Genomic DNA, 18,423 nt, shown 5'->3' on the forward strand with positions numbered 1-18,423 from the left:
TACTTTAGAAGGAAGTAGAGTTTTTTGGTCTTCTTGGATTATTTTATTTTGTTCAGTAAGAACTTCCAATCAATTTGATGTTCAATTTTGAAATTTTGCACACTTGTGTGTTTTCAATGATATTTTGATATACTGATATTTGTAGTAATAGGTTAATTTTAACTAATTTGCTTCCTTATAAATGGAATTATTTCTTGAAGCACAATGTACGAGATGAAATATGATACTAAACTAGAAAAATATTACTATTAACAATATCATGACAGATATGACGTCAAATTAGCAACTTTTAATCCTATTATAAAACTATTTCATATAAATATATAATTTATCCATTTTATTTCAAATTATAAACGGATTTTATCATTTCGTTTACAATAACAATTTAATTGGCAAATGAGGAAATGTTGTACTTTTTTTTTCTTTTTTGAACATACTAAGTAGATACACTGGTGCCACAATAACAATAAACCGATTTAATATTGTGTAGATTCCCCACGAGCACGCAGAAGTGGAGCAAACGGCATGGCATAGATTTAACTAATTTGCGAAGATATTCTGTAGACAGTTCACATCATGATACTTGCAGGGAAGTCTTCAACGCTAGATATGCTCGATAATGCTCATGTCAAGGGAATTAGGTGGCCAAAAGAGGGAACGAAATTCATAAGAATGTTTCTCAGGCCACTTGGTAGCTACGGTAGATCTGTGGGGTGGTGCTTTATCCAATTGGAATTGTCCACGTCCTCAGGAATGCACACATGGCATGAATGGATGCAAGTTGTTTGACAGAATATTAACGTACCGCTGACTTGTCCTGGTAGAGTCTAGACATATCAACGGTCCCATTTCGTGCCAACTGCACACGCCCCATTCCATCATAAATCCTCCACCAGATTGAACAATTCCTTGTGGGCATAAGGGAACATGGATTCACGGTGTTTTCTCCATTCAGTCGGTGCAGTTGGAAAAGTCATTCCTCAGAGTAGAAAATGTTTTTCCAATCATTAGTAGTCCAATGACGGTGTTTGCGAACCCAGTCAGGGCTCAGAGCTTTGAGCCGCTTAGTCAACAATGGCCTCGAGATGTCTATGGCTTCAAACGCTCGTGTCAGAGTACATTGCGCTGACGCTTGTTGATGGGCCTGCACTCAAATCCGCAGAAATATGAGGAAGTGTTGAACGTCTATCTCTTGTAACGATTTTTTTTTCATTCATCGATTATTTCGTTCTATCAAGGTCTTTTTTCCGGCCGTACCACTGTCGGAGATTTGAAGTCTTGACTGACATTCGCAGTATACCCTTGAAATGCTGTGCCCCATTTCCTGTGCGCCGACGATTAGTCCCCGTTGAAAAATCACTTAAATATTGATAACCCACCATTACAATAACAAGATTCGATGCACTAACCTCCTTCAGACACCTATCCTCTTAATTACGCTCTGTCGACCACATCGTCTTACATGGATTGGTTGAACACCTCCATTTTTTGCATACGACCTGCCATACCAATTTTTCTGGTTCTTCAGTGTTTATAATATATTCACATATTTTTAGAAATTTTTTAATTATTGAATTAATTTTTCATTTAGAATTTTATCTTAATTATAATCCAAAAATCTATGTATGAAGGCATTCTTACAATTCCTATGTAAACATCTGGAGTTGTAGATCCCCCTTAAAAGTCAATGAAATCACGTTGCTTCTGAGAAACCAAGCCAAATAAAGGGTCAACCTAACAATATTGAAAGAAGCAATGTTTAAGAAAGCTTAAAAGATATATCAAATGTTAAGAAATCAGTTGTATAACAAGAGCAAAATCCCTTCCTTCCTTAAATCCTTCTTATTTATTGCATTTACGGTCTTTGTCAAAATTAATATTCCGAATTGTCATGTTTTATGTTCGTTTTGGGTGATATTTTTGCTTTCAATTTCTCGAAATGTGTTTTTTGATATGTATAATTTGGTTTTCTCGTTTGACTGGTTTGGTTTTACCGTTACGAAGTATAGCCAAATAAATAAAAGAAATAACTAAATAAACTGAATCCTGTAGTGATCGTAGCGCCATCATTCATTCATATTATTCTAAAGCATCATCTACTTTCCCTAGCATTCATCTACTTATAGCAAAGCATTCATCTACTTTCCCTAGTACAATCTAGGTTAATACTTCGCCCGGGGAATCCCCGTTCTATGTATACGTGCGCTAAGCAGTGATGTTCCGATAGTTGTTAGTGAATAAAGAGTTTATTTTTCTAATTGCGATGAAGTGCTTTATGCAACACTCTACATAAACAGCACCACAATCCTAAAACCTAATTTTTTAAAAAGATACTTTTATACTTGAAATTGAATATTACAGAAAAAATATTCGAGTATATTGAAGCTTGGTAAGATAAATAAATAATTAAAAATAACAATGATATACAAAATGCATTCGAATTAATACATAAGAAACAATCTCAAAAAATATAACCACGTAGCATCTGCACTTCACAGAACAATATAAGAATGCACTAATTAATTTTGAGAACAAAGGATAAACACATTTATCTTTAAAAGAATTTTTAAAAATCAGAGATACATCAAAATATTTAAAAAAAACTTTCAAGATTTGTGCAGGCAAATTTTTTAAAGTAATTAAATATAATGAAGGTATTCTTATAAAATATCTTATCTCTCGAGATTCTAGCATGCATGGCAAAACAAACATAACTGTATATCTCAGTCCAATAAAAAATGCTATTTATAATTTATCGAAAAATAACATGCAGCGAATTTCTCCAAGCAAATTTGATTCTATGAATATTATTACGGAAATCAGTAGAATGTACAGAAAAATATAATTGTGCCTATGAAACAAGTATGTCAAAAATTTTAGACTTGTTCAAGAATTCTAGAATCGTTTTTCTCAAGGATCCTAAATCCACTGAGTGTACTTAAGAAGCACAGCTTGTTCCATAACGGATGTTTCGCTCTGCCTGATTCTAAGCTGGTAATAAGCTCTTTCCAATCTCGTTCACAAAGTTCTTGAATATTCAATAGCCCAATTAGTCACCATGGCTTAAGGAGGAGGGTAAATAAAAACCCATTGAAGAAGCGCATTTTCCTTTAGCAAGAATGCATTTAGCGTGCCATTGCAGAATAATAGTTACAAAATATTAACATGTTCGCTGCATCTATCTTGCGATGTTTGGCAGTTGATCTCTACCATGTGGTTAATACATATGTTTCAGAAAATCGAATATTTATTTTTGAGGCATTTTTTTTTCATCGATCCAAATTTAAATTTCATCTAGGGCTACAGTTGTATTCGCCAGCTCACATACCAAATTTTATTTATTTTAATCATTGCATTTTGTGTTATTATCCTATATTTATATAAATACGATTATGCAGACAGACAAACGATTCATTTGGCAGTGAATTTATTTCAAAATCTACATTTTTGAGGGGAAAATTCTGAATAAACTTTATTAGTATAATTTTTTATATTATCTTGTTTTCTAGTTATCTTTTTCATTTTTATTTAAACAAGTGGATAAACAAGATTTGTCAGAATGGCTTTTGTTTAAAATTTGACATAAATCCTCAAATTTAATTTTAAAATCATGTACTAAATTTAATTAGTCTAGTTAAAGTATTTTTAAGTTATCAAGTTCAAACAACAAACGAACAGATATAATCCCAAAAAGGGCTAATCTGACTCAAGGAGATCTCAAACATGCCGCAAGGTCAAACTCTTGAATTAGATTTTAGCCACGGTTACAACGCTTTCTCTTTGTGCTTGGAAAAGTAATAATTTGAAATTTATAGGTTTAGTTCAAAATCACATATGGATTTATCACTGTGACGCAACATTATACAGAAATATTGCCAATTTAGGTTAGTTTGATTGTATTATGATGTAGACTGGCTTAAGAACGAATGTTGATTAAGCCAAGTTAACTTTTTAAAACAACAAGAGTTAACTTTTAACAACAAATATTAACTTTTAACAACAAATGTTAACTTTTTAAGAGAAACTCTTTAGTGTAGGAAAAAAGTAGCATAAAATTTTGTTCAGCCTATCCAAATAAAATAATTTATTTTTAAAATTAAAGCACCAATTTCTGTAAGCATGGTTAAAGTAAAATACAGTAATAAACCTTACGTCCAGATGAACGGCGACAATTATGATAATTTTTTCCATGAATGAATCGAAATATGAGGTATTTTCCTCCACATAATTTCCTTTTCTCCTTTTTTTTCGAGATATATGAGAAAAATCTAGAAAGGCTCTTGTTCTTTTTGAACCAAAATATGACACTTTTGATGTTTTTTGATGGATGAGCTTTTGATTTTATTCCCTCTTGTCTTGATTAAAATTCATAAAAGTTGGCTGCGTCTAGTAGTGTTCTCCGGCTGTTCTTCTAATTAGTGATAAAAATTTCATTTATTCACAATCAAAGTTAGGCAATTATTGGTGCTACATCTCAGCGAACATTAGAGACAACAACTTCGAATAGTTAGAGGGAGTGATTAAAACGTTCTAAGATTTTCTCGAATAATTTTTCATAAAGGAGTTATCTCGGAGAATGCCTTGCATGGTTTGACCGACAATAGCCTTCGGCATGAATTCAGCATTTTTATTGAATCTATCGTGTAATCCTTGTCGAGATTTCTACTATTAACCCCTGGTATGTGGTTAATAGCATCCAAAAATCGAATTGGGGTCTTTTTTTTTGGTCGATTTTTCCAACCGAATAAAAGAAAACCACACAATTCATACGCTGCCTTTTAGTCACAAATTCACATATCGAATATGATACATTTGAGACAATGCGTTTTTTGAGTTATCTCTCACAAGCGTTTCTGAAAGTACAGACAGACAGATGGTCAACTATATATTGGGCTTCGCTCCAAATTTGATATGTCTCTAGATTATGGGTGTTAATTCTTTGTGTCAAATCTTATATATTTAGCTCTCTTTGGTTTGTTATTATCGTATCAAACTATATTTGAACATCCGGAGAGAAACGGATTTTGTACAAAATTTGATAGAAAGCTACAAATTTTGTATAAATACCATATGCCAAATTTCATTCGTCTTGCTTCAAGAGTTTTGGAATTATTTATGTCATAGAAAGAGAGACTGACATTTTCAAAAAAATATGATTTTCTAACTCAGTGAGGTCTAAAAGTGTAGATTTTTCTCGAGTTAAAATTGATTTTTGATGATTATTGTACTCTAAACTACGTGAACAAGAAAGTAAAAATGGAACCTATTTTAAAGCGCCATAAAAGTTTTGAGCTAGCGATATGGCTTGGAAAATATACAGTACTCTATGAAATTTTATTCATATTTGAAGCTTTGGATCGAAAGGCGAAAAACCCTAAATTTTTCCCCCAGGAATATTAACTCTCCGATTACCTGGCTTCACATTGTTCGTGTTTGAGTACGCTATCTCCTCTCACTATCCCTTTTTCTTGCTGTTGTATTTTTTATCAGAAATAAGTAGCGAAAATACGTGTATATCTATACTATCGTGGTTAAAATGTAAACATAGAAATTGTTGTTAGTAAATATAAAGAAACAGATCAGTTTTTCTCGAAACGTTTTAAATTCCAGTTAACCAGAACTATCTAGTAGATTTTGTTTGGTTTCGTTATCTCCGAGACTTTATAGCGCAAGAACCATTATGTAAGTTATGCTGTGCCCTATAAGTTTACTTCTGGTTCAAAGATTAACTTTAATAGTTTCGATATGAATGGTTAAAAAAATAATTACTTAGAAATCATTTTATATATATATATGTGTGTGTGAGCGCGCGCGTATTAACACAGTTTCTGCTTACAATTCCTAAATACTTTTTCTATTTTTTATTAACTTTTTCATTATTTTTTATAATTATATTTTTTATTCATTTTTATTTAACTTTTATTTTTTATATTTGTGGAGATAAAAATCTTGTAATAAAAGTTTCAGGTAATTTCATCCTTCATTTTTTACACTCCATTCTTCATTGCTTCATTCATTCTTTCTTCAGCCTTTCTTTCTAGTTTCTAGAAAGAGAAGTTTTTGTAATGAGTGATCAAATGATTTCAGTGGCAATTGCCTTTAAATATACAGATTCAATAATTTTAACAAATATATAAATATATATATATATATATATAACTAAATAGTAATTTGTACGAATCCACTTAATCATATTCATTGCCATTCTCTTATTTTTCGTACCTGCCTTCGTCTTTCAAAAAGATATCAGTATACAATTTGGAATAAAAGAAAAATTTCCTCATTTCTAAATGTTTATAAATATAGTAGCTCAAAGTGAATTTATGTTAAGATAAACAGAAGTTGCATTGCAACAGAATTTAGATTTGCACGTACGTCAGAAAATCTCTCAAACATTATTTCATTCAAAAAGTGTAATAATTACAAATAAATTGATATCTAATTTGATTGATATTGCCTGTGATTTTGTTCGTTATTCTGATATACAGAAACGTTCATCTGCGGCTAAAACAGGTGTCACAATTTCCAAATAATGAGATAAGTTTTTTTTTTCAATCACAGCTGTCTTCAGATGAGTTTGAGTGCATTACGATTAATGAATTATCATTCATATGTCAGTGGGAAATGATTAAAAATGCCTATAAATTCTTATGATCGAGCCATCTTATTTACTTTCTTAGTCCAGCAAAGAGGTTTCGACTCAAACACATCGGTCAACATGAAGTTCTTGATTTTGTTTGCAACTGCAGGTAATTAAAATTTTTTCAAGCCTTTTGAAGATCTTAATATCTCCAATTTTTATTTCTGACATTTTTTCAGTTCATTTCATTATTTACTAACCTGAAATTCGTACTTTATAACCAATTGACTCACCGAAATGGATCATTGCGGAAATTTTTATTTTAAAAAATTCGGTGAATTTATCATGAATGATTTCCTCAGAAAAACCCATTTATGCTTAAAATTTTGATTGGATATGTAACTAATGCTATTTTAGAAGCATTATATGGTTTTGATCATTGTACTACGCATTTCCCTAATTTTTTCTTCATTTCTCTATATTTATATAATAGGAAATAGAAGCAATAATTATAAATAAGCAAATTTAAAAATGAAGCGTATTTTAAAAAGGTTAAAGTATTTTTCAAGCAATATTTAAAATGCCAATTTAGTCCATATTAACTTCATTCTAAAATGTTCTCTTATTTCCTGATCCAATTCCACTTTTTTTATTTCAATTAATTCAACACAAGTTCTGATATTGCTGGAGTTAACAAGTTTCCACGCGCCGAGTGAAAGGATAAAAAATAGTCAAGCAAAACGAATTCTTTTTTAAAAGATACCTAGATTTTCCTCTCCTATATCGACACGTGCAAAGAAATCACTATCAGAATCTCATAGTATAAATAAGTCGGGAAAAACATTTTCTCTCTTTTTTCACTCTCTTCTGCTCTTCTATCGCTTGCGAACGAACGTTAGTTCTCCCGCGCTTGTTTTACTTGAATTATGCCTCCTGAGATGGAATGAAGCGAAGTTTTAAAATTAGTGTATTTTCTAATATATATATATATATATATATATATATATATATATATATATATATATATATATATATATATATATATATATATATATATATATATATATATATATATATATATATATATATATATATATATATATATATATATATATATATATATATTACAAAACATATACATTTTAAAGCAGCTTCGTAGTGGAGGAAAGAAAATACACTAATTTTAAAACTTCGCTTCATTCCATCTCAGGAGGCATATATATATATATATATATATATATATATATATATATATATATAACTGTCAGTTAATTTTTCATTAATTAAATTGCCACAATCATTGCCCCGAGTTGCGCATTTGTGCCCACCAAAGAATATGTATACAAGATACAGTTACAGTATACGTATACAGATACCAGTTTTGTAGCTCTTAGTCCGATGGCTTGTCATAGAGAGCGTTTACACATCGACACACGCATTGTTGGAAATAGAGCTCAACATTGATAACGAGGAAAGTTATAACCGTATCTTTGCCTGAGAGAATTACCTTTTAATTATAAGAATGATACAAACAACAAATTAACAACGGCATATTAAATTAATTTTTTGTTGATTTTAAAATCGTTTTCAAAAAATGTAACACCTTTGATTCATGAAGGAGTTTGACTTATAGAAAATCAATGGCAATTAATTGCATTTGGAAAAATAAGAGAGCTATTCTTTTCATTTTATCGCATAAAACTCGCCATATCAATTTCTGGCATTCGATTATTTGATAGATCACCATGTTATTGTTCTGGAAAAGAACATTTTTAGAATTATATTTGCTAGTAAGTCTGTTTTTCTATGAATTCAATACCTAGGGAACAGAATGAACTAAACATATGAAATATTGCATATAAAAAAAACTCGTACATAGTCTTTACTGCAAAATTGTGTGTTTGATATAAACGTGGGATGAAATAGACTCTTCTTATCAAATGTGTGCATTAACAGAAAATTCAGCGAGCTTGCGGGGGGAATTTTGGAATTTGTAAGAGTTTTTACCAAGTAAATTCGATAGTTTGTCTGATTGTAAATTTGAGGACTATATGTCACTATGCGAAGTAAAGTTACACCTTAATACACGAGTGTTTTGGGGAAATAGACGAGAAATATGCTATACCTAACATATTGAAAACATTTAAAAGCCACGAAATAACATTTTATTGGTAGCAATTATCTTGTGGAGAAATTGATGTAGTTGTATTATTCCTACTCCTACGGTGAAATATTTATGAATAATCTGATAAAAGAATCATCCGAATTATTCTGCCATGTTAACATCTTTTTCTGTTATGTCATTCAATTATACGTTTTTTTTTTCTGTAATCAGACAAAATATTTTACTAATAGGAAATGTTATCTTCCATCAAACGCTGCCCTATTACATTTTATTCTATTACATAATCATTTTATTAAACTTATTTAATTAATATTCAGTAAAAATAAATTTATAAAATTTATTTATTTATTTCTTAAGATCACCTTTTGTAATCATTTTTTTCGTCTTCTTGAACTAGATTAATGAAATTTTATGCAAACATTTTATAGAAATCCAATCATACTCTTCCAAAATATGAAAAAAGAAAAAGAATATTTATGAAAAAAAGAGGCTTTTTATTAACTATAGAGAAGACGATATAATAATTTCATCAAATTCTAGAACAGGAAAAAAACTTACTTCTAAGAGAATAAGGCATTGATAAAAATACTCTCAAAGAAGAGGAACTTTAATCACACTCAAATCGATTCTAATTTATTAATTAATGATTGGTAATTCCCATTTATTTCTTATATTCATCATAAGTGTGTTTTTAAGCGTTTTCTCTGCGCTGATTTTGTTTCTGTTTCCATTTGTTCTGGTAAAATAATTTTTTTTTACATTTTAATTTAATAGTAAAAACGTGTTTAATATTTTAACTCTGCCAAATATTTTTCTACTTTTAATTTTAATATACAGGGTGTTTATAAAGTCCCGGACCCATTTTGATGTTTAATAACTCATAAAATAATAAAGATAGATTTAAATTAATAACATAAATGGTTAAATAGACTCAAAAAGTTTAATGACCCTTGTCAATGAACTTCCACGTGTGCCCCCTTCGTCGCACGGAGAATATCAAGTCGATAGTCAATTTCACGCCAGGTAGCGACAAGCATGTCGGCATCCACAGAGCCATTTGCGCACATTATGGCGATTAACAATGCCAGAAACATGAAAGGATGCTTCATCGGAGAACATTATGCTCTTCAGAAAATCAGCAGCATCTTCTATCCTCCTTAGCATATCTGTTGCAAAGGCCATCCTCCTAGGTCTATCGTTCGGTTCCAAAACTTGAACAATTTGAACTTTGTATGCATACAGTCTTAATTTTTTCTTAATAACCTTGTACAGCGTCGAAATTGGCATATCCAATTCTGTTGCCGCTGATCTCACAGATATTCTAGGATTGTGTAAAAATGTCTCTCTGACACGCTCAACATCAAAATCACTTGTGCAAGGACGTCTGGAACGTTTCTTATCTTCGATACTTCCAATTTCTAGAAAATTCTTTTTCCACCGCAAGGTGCTGTTTTTGGATGGAGGATCTTTTTGGTAAATTCTTCTGAAATTTCTCTGTGCTCGCACTATCGATTTCATTTCTATGAACCACCATAAAATCTGTGCTTTCTCTTGTGGTGTATGCATTCTCCTTAATATCCGCTCGAATAAAACATCACATACAAAAGTACTACATAGAACAAACACATCAAAAGTAAACATAACATTGCAATAGTTGCCAAAAACAAAAGAGAGAAAAATGCAATAAATAAGCAGACAATATTTAGAAAAGTACAGATATTTAGACTGGAAAATGAAATTATCTGAAATGAACCACACGCGCAGACGATATTTAAAAAATAAAAATATTCAAACCTGAAAAGGAAAATATACGAGTTATTCCATCAATAAATGCCATAAGTGTGTTTATATCTTTATTATTTTATGAGATATTAAACATCAAAATGGGTCCGGGACTTTATAAACACCCTGTATTTCATTTCATATTGCAATAATTAAGGATTTATTTAAAAGTTTTTTCTCAAATTCTCAAGTGGACAACGCTACGGATATGGAATCAAATCTCATTAAAATTCACAAAATTACAAAATAATTTAGAAGTATTTAAATTATGATCAGAAGTGTACATCAAAAACGTTCAGTTTCGACACACTGAAAATGGAACAAAAATTAATCGCTGCACCTACTGTTAACAAACAAGAAAAAGTTGAGTAGAAACAGCAAATTTTTATATTAAAATTCTTAATATATATTTCTAAAAACCAATAACGTTTCTCTTTCAGTTCTCGTTGGAACTGTCCAGTGTGACACGGAGTGCTTTAGAAAGGTGTTCAAAGACTGCGCGAGAGACGCCGTTCCAATGGAAAAGATGACTCTCTGTAAGTATCAACTTCCCGACTAAAGAGTTCAATTTTAGGAAATGAATTTTTGAAAGAATATGTTAAATGCATTACAGTTAATCACAGGATTACACCAGAATATTGTTTCTTAATGCATTTGTAGACTTCTTTGTTATTTTCGAAATTTCCTTATGATTTTTAGATGAAAATAATTAATAGTTGAAAATTTTCTTAATAAGCAATATTTTGAATTATGTAATCAAGCTCTTACATGAAAATGTTTTTAATAAGACAAATTTGATTTTAGTGACTCATGTGTAACCATTTATAATATATTCAAAAATTATATACAAACATTTCGAAAGAACAAATTCATTAGCAAGTGATAACGGTTTTATTTATAGCTGAAACCATCACTTGAAATGGTTAAAAGTATTAGACCATTTTAATGAGTGTTTTTCGTAGTGGATTATTTTTCTCTTAGCGAATTTTATTTCTTTAATACTCCATTAATAATTTTATATTCAATAATTCTATAATTGATGAAAGCGCAAATCTTTCATTTCAGAGTGTCAAATTATCAAAAATTTACTTTTAAAAGAATCAATTTATCTTTTATTCATTTTGAAAAGAAAAATCATACTCCTTTAGTGAACCCAAAGATTTTGTGAAAATATACAATACTTTCTCAGATATAACCAAGAGATTACATGACATTTTTAAGAATTAGTTATGATTTGTTACTTCAAAGGCCAATTATCAAACACTATTACTCTGCAATTTCCATTAAAACTCTATAAATTTATATTTGTGGAATAATTTAATGATAGAGGCGTATGTAAAAAGAAAAACATCAATGATCAAGAAAGGAAACATTTGACACATCATAAAAAGGAATAGATTTTATTCTTTACCAATTTGAATAAATTTTGAGTTATTTTGTCTCAATAATAGTTTCATGAAGAGACGGTATTAAATATTCTAAATACTAAGGTTTTACCTCTTTCTTCGCTGACCCAAGTCTAAAGAAATCACAAGTAATATCAGAAATAAAATTCAGTGTATCTAGGAGAACTTCTTCATTTAAATGCTTGCATTTTTCGATTGATTGTCATATTTTATGGCAATTATACTCAAATTTTCAATATTAACTGCTATTTCATATGCCGTTCCATGCCAATAACATATAAATATTTGCCACATTTATAAATTAAATTTATAAAACACACTACACCTTTCCACGTTTGAACGATTTGAACATAAGTAAATGAACGAACGCAACCAGTTTGAACGATTTTGCTTCCAAATAAACAGTAAAATTCATTTTTCCAATATCGTTTAAAATAATTTTTATATTATATTTTATATATCTTTTTATTGATATTTTATATTATATTTTTATGTAATTCTTATATTTCTGATACGAAGCTGTGACACGATATAATAATCTTATATTTCCTATTTGCTATTGATATTTATATTATTTTATTTAATATTAGTTCTTTATTTTATTCTCATTGCATTTTTGATGTTTTACATCCTGTATGATTTTTACAATAATATTATTGCACATACTTATACATCCTTTATTTACTTATTTTACTTTTTTGTCATGTTTATCTTGCAAGTTTCGTCTACATTTAGTCCCTATTTATGTCTACAAAGTATATGTAAAAATGTAAATTAATTCATTTTTTTTTTCAGGCGATGAACTCTCTTTTCAGATACAGTGTATTGCCCGAAAGGCTTATAAATGCGACATGTCATTCAAAACATCTGCCTTCGAACTCGAAATGGCTGTTTTGAGAATATGCAGAACCGACGCCGTCAAGAAATGTAAGTAAATTCCTTATATTAACAAATATGTCTGAAAACGTTTTAACATTTTACTTCTAATTAATCCAATTAAGGAACTTGCATGTTGCAATTAATGTACAGTATATTTTCTAAGGTTCTTTAATAATTTATTTACTTTAATTATGAAATTCTTTGTATATCATATATGTATGTAAAACATTTTTAGAAATACATTTAAAGATTTTTTTTCAATACAATTAATTATTAAGTGCTTGCATGCATTTTAATCATTTTTTCACTTTAAAAGGCATTTATTGAGAAAAATTTATACAATATATATCAATCAATGTATTTTTCATTATTTTTTACAGAGGTTCGCATTTTTGTCCAAGAAGTCTTGCAATTGATTATCTTCAAATTTTTTATTTCCTCAGGCCGTTCTTTGACACTGATATCGAAATCACCGGTCTTAAATTGTTGAAACTAACACCAACAATTGGGATATGACAAAGCAACATCATCATAAGTTTTTAAACTGTCTGATGGGCTTCGGCAGTAGATTTCTTAAATCAAACAATCAAAAAGAACTGAATGTCGGAAATGTAATTTGGAGCTCCCCTTATTTGGAGCGTCTCTTTATACCCTGAATGATTCAATAATTCTAAATGGAAAACTTACAAAATGATAACAATAAAGTAATAGTAAATTGATGAAAGCGAAATTCATTTCCATTTATATAGATACTTCGCATGTTTAACAATAGATGTCTCTGATCAAAATACATGCAAGAACCTAAAAATATAAACATACTGCTGTATCTGGAACATATTGCTGAAGTTTTTAATCCCATTCATTTTCCTTTTCATGCATAGTACTGCGGTCTTCAATAAATAAGTTTTTAATAATAATTTTTCAAAATACTAGTAATTAAATATATTAATTATTACAGGGTAAGTTCTACCAGTTCCTCTATTTCATATTTCCAGATTTTAGAAAATATTAAATAAGTGTTAAATGATCAGAAAATCTTTTTTGTGCAATTATATGAATATAAATTGTAAACGGATTAACAGCAAAAAATGTTGAATTAACCTATTAATATAAATATATTTAAAGTAATGAATGCTTTTATTGCTTTTTTCGTGATAGTGTAGACGATATTTAAGCTAATTTTTTGTAGATAAAGAAAACAGTTATTTTTTATATTATGGAAATCACTTCTATTTTTGTGAAAAAAATCTGGAATTAGATTTATATGGACTACTTTCTGTGTTTTATTCTTTAGTTCACAATTTTCAATCTTGAAGTGCTATTTTTCAAATTACCATTAAATGGCACCAATCGTTTGGATTCGAAATCTAACTAATTTAATAGATAACTATGCTTATAATTTTTAAGACACTGAAATGTCATCGGAAACACAAAAATGTTTAAAATGTCAAAACTCAAAGACGTTAAGAAGTAAATGAAATATTTGTTTCAAAATGTCATCTTTACTTGTATGAAGAGAATCCGGTTAATTCAAGTTTGAATAAGGGATGAAATAGAAAAAAATAATGTGTAAGGTAATTCAAAACGAAATAAAATGAGTCACATTTACTTACATTTATCGATACAGCAAAAACAATACATATGCATTTTGGAAAATGTCATTTTTACTGATCTGCTTTTTAAGTTGTACTATGTCTAATCTTGCTTCAGGGTTCGACGAAGAAAAGGAATGCTATAAAAAATCTGTCAACGCCACCCAATGTGTTGGACCAATCAACGAAGCTATGAGTGACCTTAAGACTCCTGAAGATTTCATCTTGGCGAACAAAAAGGTTTGCAAGTAAGTGGTGTCATTTTAAGTTGAGAAATAATAGTGATGACGATATTTTTTCTAGTGCGAATTAAGCATTGAATTCTTTCATCATTTCTTCCCACCCCCCTAAAAAAAGAAATGAACTGAAAGTTAGATTTCCGTTTTAAATCGTGGTACGATTTTTTTATTTTATATATTAGTATTAACATTTCGATTATTTATTTCAAACAGAAACTCATCTCACATCCTTGCGTATTAGATTATCGAATTTACATTTTATTTTTATTTTATTTTATTTTATTTATTTATTTATTTTTGCTTCTCCTTTTCAAATGAAACAGTGTCACAGACCGAAAAAATAAAAGTCACATGGTGCCAGTATATGCTAATACTGAGATTTCTGGCGGTATATTTCCAAAAAAAATCCGGAATAATAAAATTATTGGGAGTAAACAATATAAAGGTACAATATCATGGTTTTTTTTTGGCCAAACATTATGTGGTTTTAATAAATTGATTTATGTAAAACTCCAATAATCCTTCAATCAAGATAGAAATGAGCATAAAGCTTTAGAAATTCATAAAGAATAAAAGCATGGCATGTGAGGAACAAAGTCACTGTCAATAACACTGACATAAACATTAAGTCAAGTTGCCGGCATTTGACAGTTTATATGCTCTTATATCAAATCATTTATCAACCTCATCTCCTTAAATAATGTCTTTTATAAATTAATTGTTTTATGAAATCTTCTCATGCTTTCTTTAACCAAATTATTAAAAAAAAGTTTTACTTACAAGATAAAACAAGAAATAAAATTCCGTCCAAACGAATTAATAATTAAAAAAATCATTACTTTAAATTATTTTCATGAAATTAAATTTATATTCAGGTAATAACGGGAGAGGAGGCTCTTAGTATTAGCAGATGTTTCTGTAAGTCGTAAAAGATTTTTATTAAATTATTCAAGTTATTTTATAAATAGTTTTTATGCATTTTGAATGGTACTTTTATAGCAATTTTGATTGCAGTGACATGATTTCCCATTTTTAGTTTGTTCAAACCTTATTCCACCTGTGTGCGTGAGACCGTCGAAGAGAACTGCGGAAGAATAAACAAGGTCTTGTTCGACTGGCTGTTCGTTCCCCTCCAGAGGCTGAGCAACTCTCTTTGCGAGGAGCTGATTCTCCCAGCTGATGAGAAAGACACCCGACCTGACAACTTCGGAAACCTCAATGTTTTTCAGAACGTGGCAGCCATCTTTTTGGCTAATTAAATAAACATGAAAATGTATTAATGAAATAAAGGCTTTGAATAAGTACACTGGCTAAGTGGTTTTTTTTTAAATATTGCAATTAATTTTTATTCCGTGTGTCATCATTTTCATGACAAGAGAGAATGTTCTAGAGTTACTTCTAGCTGTTACTGAATGGTTGACGGGCCTATGGGCGGCGATTTGGCGACTATTTGGCGATGTGTCGTCTTTGACAACAAAAATGAAAGCTTATTAAACTGCTATATCTTTGCTATATGTAGATAAGAAAAAGCATTTAATATGTTTTTGTTTTAAACGTTTTGATATATTTTTAAAAAATCTCAAAGCTTTTAAATTGTTAAAAAAAAATTATTTCCGAGTTGACAACTTCGGAAACCTCAATGTTTTTTGGACCGTGTCAGCTATCTTTCTTGCCAATTAAATAAACATGAAAATGTATTAATGAAAGGAAGGCTTTGAATAAGTACACTGGCTAAGTTGATTCTTGAATTATTGTTATGAATTTAAAATATTGTTTCGCTCTTTTATATTGTTAATAGATAAGATTTTAATAAGAAAAAAAGTGATATTTTGATTAATTGCCTTAACCCGTAATTGGAGACAAGAATTTCCTCACGCAACCAGAGACATGGAGTCAGAATGACTCTATATTATGTTCCTTTTTTGTCTTTTGTAAACAGCATTGGATTTTATTTTGGAAACAGAATACATTCTGAAAATCATGTAGCTACCAAAAATATAAAAAAAATATTAATACTAAAAGTTTTAAATGTTATAATATTAAATTTTGGAAAAAAATTATATTTTGATGAGTATTTATATAATAACATAATCTTTTGATGAGTATTTATATAATAACATAATCTTTTGATGAGTATTTATATAATAACATAATCTTTTGATGAGTATTTATATAATAACATAATCTTTTGATGAGTATTTACTTCGTTTAGATATTACGGAATTACTCTAATGTTAATAACTGTTAGAATTTAACAAGCAAAAACGAAGATGACAATATTTCAAAATATTATTTTGAGAATATTTCTTTATTATTTTTGCATTATACAAATTAAAAGCACTTTCAGAGACATGGACACAATGATTCCAAAAATAACAACAAAAATTTGCACAAAGAATAATTTGTCGTACGCATGTGTTCATAGACTTTTGTCAACATACTGTTGAAAGAACAACTTGAATGTACTGTGGAGATGAAAAAATTCTACTGATTAGGTACTGAGGAGGTCAAGGAAAAAATTCTACTTGATAATCGGAGCTGATGAACAACGGAGAGTCATTTTGACTTCCATATCCTGTTACAGTTAAAAAAATAATGATTTTTAATTTATTTCTCTCAGCGGTTAAATATGTAGAATTTAAAAAGGTCAACATTTCGTGCACTTATTGCCTAATGTGATTGAATCAGACGCCAAAGTAAATTCTGAAAAAAAGAATTTTGAAAAATAAGATTGGGATCAATCAGGTGACATTTGAAGATAACATTTTCTCAATCTAATTCACGCCTTCCTCAATGTCATCTTATGTTTATATCGATTCTAACAAAAGCTTTTGCGCATGCGTTAGTATGGGTTTAAATCGACAAACTAAGGGTGAGAAGAATATATATATATATATATAGACAAAAGTATTGAAGTCAAGTTAATAGGAAAATCAAATAAACCATATAAAAATTCAACCAAATAAAAAAAGAATCCAGCCTGAAATCTTTTCCAAGGTCACGCTCAGGCAGGGATTCAAAAGAAGGGATTTTTCTGTAAAAGAATGCAGACAAGACAGTCTAATAATGATTCCTCGTGACCCAAAAATCCCCTGAATTTAGGCCTAAGAGATATACCATTTTAACAGAAAGAAAATTACAAACAAAAACAGTAACAACAAATTAGAAGAAAATAACCACTAATAAGTAAAAATACAATAATAAAAATAACAATAAAAACAAAAATACCATAAAATAACACTTAAACCATTAAAGAAAAAAGGGAAAGAACATAACATCTGCAGGCAAAGAAATTTTAAGCTATCGATTGTAATTGCCGCTTTTTGAAACCACAAAGCAAACGTATTTAAGGTAAAAAACAATTGTAGGCACCCAGCGCCATCTATTGAGTGATCTAATATGCAAGGGAAGTTCTATTTTTATTTAAGGTAAAGGATTAGTCCCAAACCATACCTTGTTTAATTAAACAGTTGACATTACAGTAATTTCTAGGAAATTCATTTTTAATAAATTTTTAATGAGGTTATTAGATGCTTCAATATAGGAATTTTTATTATTGCAAAACCTTTTGATCCTGTTAACTTGTGAGAAAATAAGATTTTTGAAAATTTTAGTGTTTAGATTGGAATGATAGTTACAAAGTTTTGTCACTTTAAAGTTGAATTCATCCCTTTTATCTTAGATACCAACTATTGTTTTATCATTAGCAATTTCGATTTTTAAATCCAGAAAGGTAGCCTCAAGTTGATTTTTATTTGCTTCTGTTAGAATTAAATCTTTTGTTACTAAATGCTATCCAAAAGTTTATATATATTATGAG

At 29.4% G+C, this 18,423-nt stretch overlaps 1 protein-coding gene across 1 annotated transcript; it reads left to right on the top strand.

Moving 5' to 3' along the window:
• Positions 1–6,604: 6,604 nt before the first annotated feature.
• LOC129989438 (uncharacterized) lies at positions 6,605–15,907 on the top strand. The gene is made up of 5 exons (XM_056097982.1): positions 6,605–6,749; positions 10,928–11,023; positions 12,689–12,820; positions 14,483–14,612; positions 15,640–15,907. Exons 1-5 carry the CDS (start codon positions 6,635–6,637, stop codon positions 15,860–15,862), a joined length of 696 nt encoding a protein of 231 aa, XP_055953957.1. The 5' UTR covers positions 6,605–6,634; the 3' UTR covers positions 15,863–15,907.
• Positions 15,908–18,423: the final 2,516 nt, after the last annotated feature.

This window comes from Argiope bruennichi, chromosome 10 (genome assembly GCF_947563725.1).
Source record: "Argiope bruennichi chromosome 10, qqArgBrue1.1, whole genome shotgun sequence".
Taxonomy (NCBI): Eukaryota; Metazoa; Arthropoda; class Arachnida; order Araneae; family Araneidae; genus Argiope; species Argiope bruennichi.

Coding starts and splice junctions, on each gene's coding strand:
- LOC129989438 (XM_056097982.1), top strand. CDS start 6,635: ATGCCTATAAATTCTTATGATCGAGCCATCTTATTTACTTTCTTAGTC. Junction 6,750..10,927: donor GATTTTGTTTGCAACTGCAG/GTAATTAAAATT, acceptor TTTCTCTTTCAG/TTCTCGTTGGAACTGTCCAG. Junction 12,821..14,482: donor AACCGACGCCGTCAAGAAAT/GTAAGTAAATTC, acceptor ATCTTGCTTCAG/GGTTCGACGAAGAAAAGGAA.